This window comes from Eimeria acervulina, genomic scaffold (genome assembly GCF_000499425.1).
Source record: "Eimeria acervulina Houghton genomic scaffold, Eah_scaff2328, whole genome shotgun sequence".
Classification (NCBI taxonomy): domain Eukaryota; phylum Apicomplexa; class Conoidasida; order Eucoccidiorida; family Eimeriidae; genus Eimeria; species Eimeria acervulina.
Window position 1 is genome coordinate 1 of NW_013548449.1, and position 2632 is coordinate 2632.

A 2632-nucleotide genomic window follows, 5' to 3' on the forward strand; every position below is an offset into this window, starting at 1 on the left:
AATGGTCTGCTCATGCATATATAAAGCACTAGTATATATATATATATATATATATATATAACTCTAAAGTACATATATATATTGTATTTATACATATATACATATATCAAAGCATTTATTCATATTTGTATGAATGCAGCTCTAATAACAAAAAAAATAAAAACAAACCACCGCTCTGCTGCACTGTATTATAATTCAGACAAAATTATGTTTAGAAAAAGTCAGAAAAAAATACAAACAAACAAATGCTGCTACCATCATCATCATCATCATCATCTGCTGCTGCTGCTGCTGTCTCTACTGCTGCTGCTACTTTGTTTCTGCTCTTGCTGCTGCTGTCTCTACTGCTGCTGCTCGTGCTGCAGCTACGCTACTTTTTGCTGCTGCATTTTATTGCTTCTTCCTTAAGCAAAGTAAAAACAACAAAAAGCAGAAAGAAGCAAATCTTCTTCTCCGTCAAACCCCAAATATAGCACTGAACAGATGATTGTCTTCATACAAAGACGCAGCATATGCTGTTGTTCAATGTTATAAATATAATATTAAATATATATATATATTTATTTATTTATACCAGTGCGCGTACACTGCATATCTGCTGCTGCATCAAACTGTTGATATAAACACCTGCTACTTTCTAAACCCTAAATAAAGTTCAAGGAAGTGGGTAGTATGAATAGACTGGCGTCTCTATTATATATTAATATATATACGAAATCTATATAATAAATATTGTTGTACTTATATATAGAAAGATGTATAACTATATATATATATATATATATTTATTTATTTGTAAGTATATCTTTTTAAAGAAAGACAGCAGAGACACAGTTTTAATAAAATTTGACTTTAAATAGGGCCTATTTGAGCAAGACAAAGAAAATTAGAAATAATAAATTAAAAATGAAAACAAAAATAATAACAAAATGATAAATTATTCGTTGTTTATTATTTATTGTTATTATTAAGAGAAACAAAAAGAAGGTGGTTGGTGGTTGGGGTGTACATACACCTCAGCCCCAGGCTGAGCCCCCTAGGTATACTTGGGGGTATAATAGATGAAGAAAAAGGCGAAGAAAAGCTGAATTAATTATTTATTTGATTAATATTTAATAATTAAATGCATAAAATCTTTAAATTAAATTATCTTCTCCGTTCACTTCTACCCTATGCCGCCTCCCCCCACTCGTCTTACCTCAACTTCTGCTGCTCCTTCAGAGGCAGCAAAGCAGCAAATGAAGATGGATGGAGCTGCGCATACACCCCAACAACCCTCAACATCATTACACTCTGCAACCACACCAGCAGCAGCAGCAACAACAGCAGCAGCAGCAGCAGCAACAACACCAGCACCACCAGCAACTCTGAAATCGGGTGGTGAATCAGAGAAGACTGCTTCCGCTGCAGCAACAACAGCAGCAGCAGCAGCATCAGCAGCAGCAGCAGGAAGAGAGCAGAATGGGGGCTCTGGTGCTGCGTCTACTGCATCTTCTTCAGCAACCTACGACCCTGCAGCACTATTAAAAGATAAAGATATGCTTTCTTCGTTACATCTTTCTTACCCTATCTCCATTGTAGTTGCAATGACACCCCAAAGAGGCATCGGCTATCAAAACAAACTTCCTTGGCCTCCTCTTCCTCGCGACTTCCGCCACTTCAAACATCTTACCCAATTCACATCTCAATCTCAAGGGGCCCCCCAAGGGGCCCCTCAAGAGGCCTCTAAGGGGGCCCCTCAAGGGGCCCCCATAGACACCCCAGGATGCCCCTCTCTGAAGGGCCCTATAGGGGGCCCTATAGACACTTCAGGGGGCCCCCAGGGGGCCCACCTTAGGGGCCCTACAAACACTTCAGGGGGCCCCAAGGGGGCCCCCCTTGGGGGCCCTATAGACACTTCAGGGGCCCCCCAGGGGGCCCCTTGTGAGCGTAGTTCAGGGGTATTGGGTGGGTGTGGTGGGAGGGTGCAGAGAAATGCAGTGATTATGGGGCGGAGGACTTGGGAGTCGATGCCGCTGCATGCGAGGCCTTTAGAAGGCCGGATTAACGTTGTCTTGTCTTCTTCAGCGTGAGGCTTCACTTCTATTTCCTATTTATCTTTATTATTATGCTGCTGCTAGAGGTGCTGTAGCTGCTGATGTACCTGCTGCTGCTGTAGGTGCTGCTGCTGTACCTGCTGCTGCTGTAGCTGCTGCTGCTGTAGCTGCTGCTGTTGCTGCTGTAGGTGCTGCTGCTGTTGCTGCTGTAGGTGCTGCTGCTGTTGCTGCTGTAGGTGCTGCTGCTGTAGGTGCTGCTGTTGCTGCTGTAGGTGATGTTAGTGTGTATGGTGGTGTTAGTTTTGCTGTTGCTGTTGCTGCTTGGCTTTGTCTCTTTATCTGTATATCTTTATATCTGTATATCTGTATATCTTTTTCTGTTTATATCTTTATATCTTTTTCTGTTTATATCTGTATATCTTTTTCTGTTTATATCTTTATATCTTTATATCTTTATATCTTTATATCTTAACCTTTGTCTCTTTATCTCTCTATCTTTAACTCCACATATTTGCATATTTATTATATATTATATTTACTAATATATAATATATATAATATATATAATATATATAATATATATAATATATATAATA

General features: G+C 39.8%; 1 protein-coding gene across 1 annotated transcript; it reads left to right on the plus strand.

The window, feature by feature from the left end:
• Positions 1 to 1244: 1244 nt before the first annotated feature.
• Positions 1245 to 2072, plus strand: EAH_00066000 (hypothetical protein; the record flags this gene model as incomplete). The annotated part of the gene is made up of 1 exon (XM_013392774.1): positions 1245 to 2072. One exon carries the CDS (start codon positions 1245 to 1247, stop codon positions 2070 to 2072), a length of 828 nt encoding a protein of 275 aa, XP_013248228.1.
• Positions 2073 to 2632: the final 560 nt, after the last annotated feature.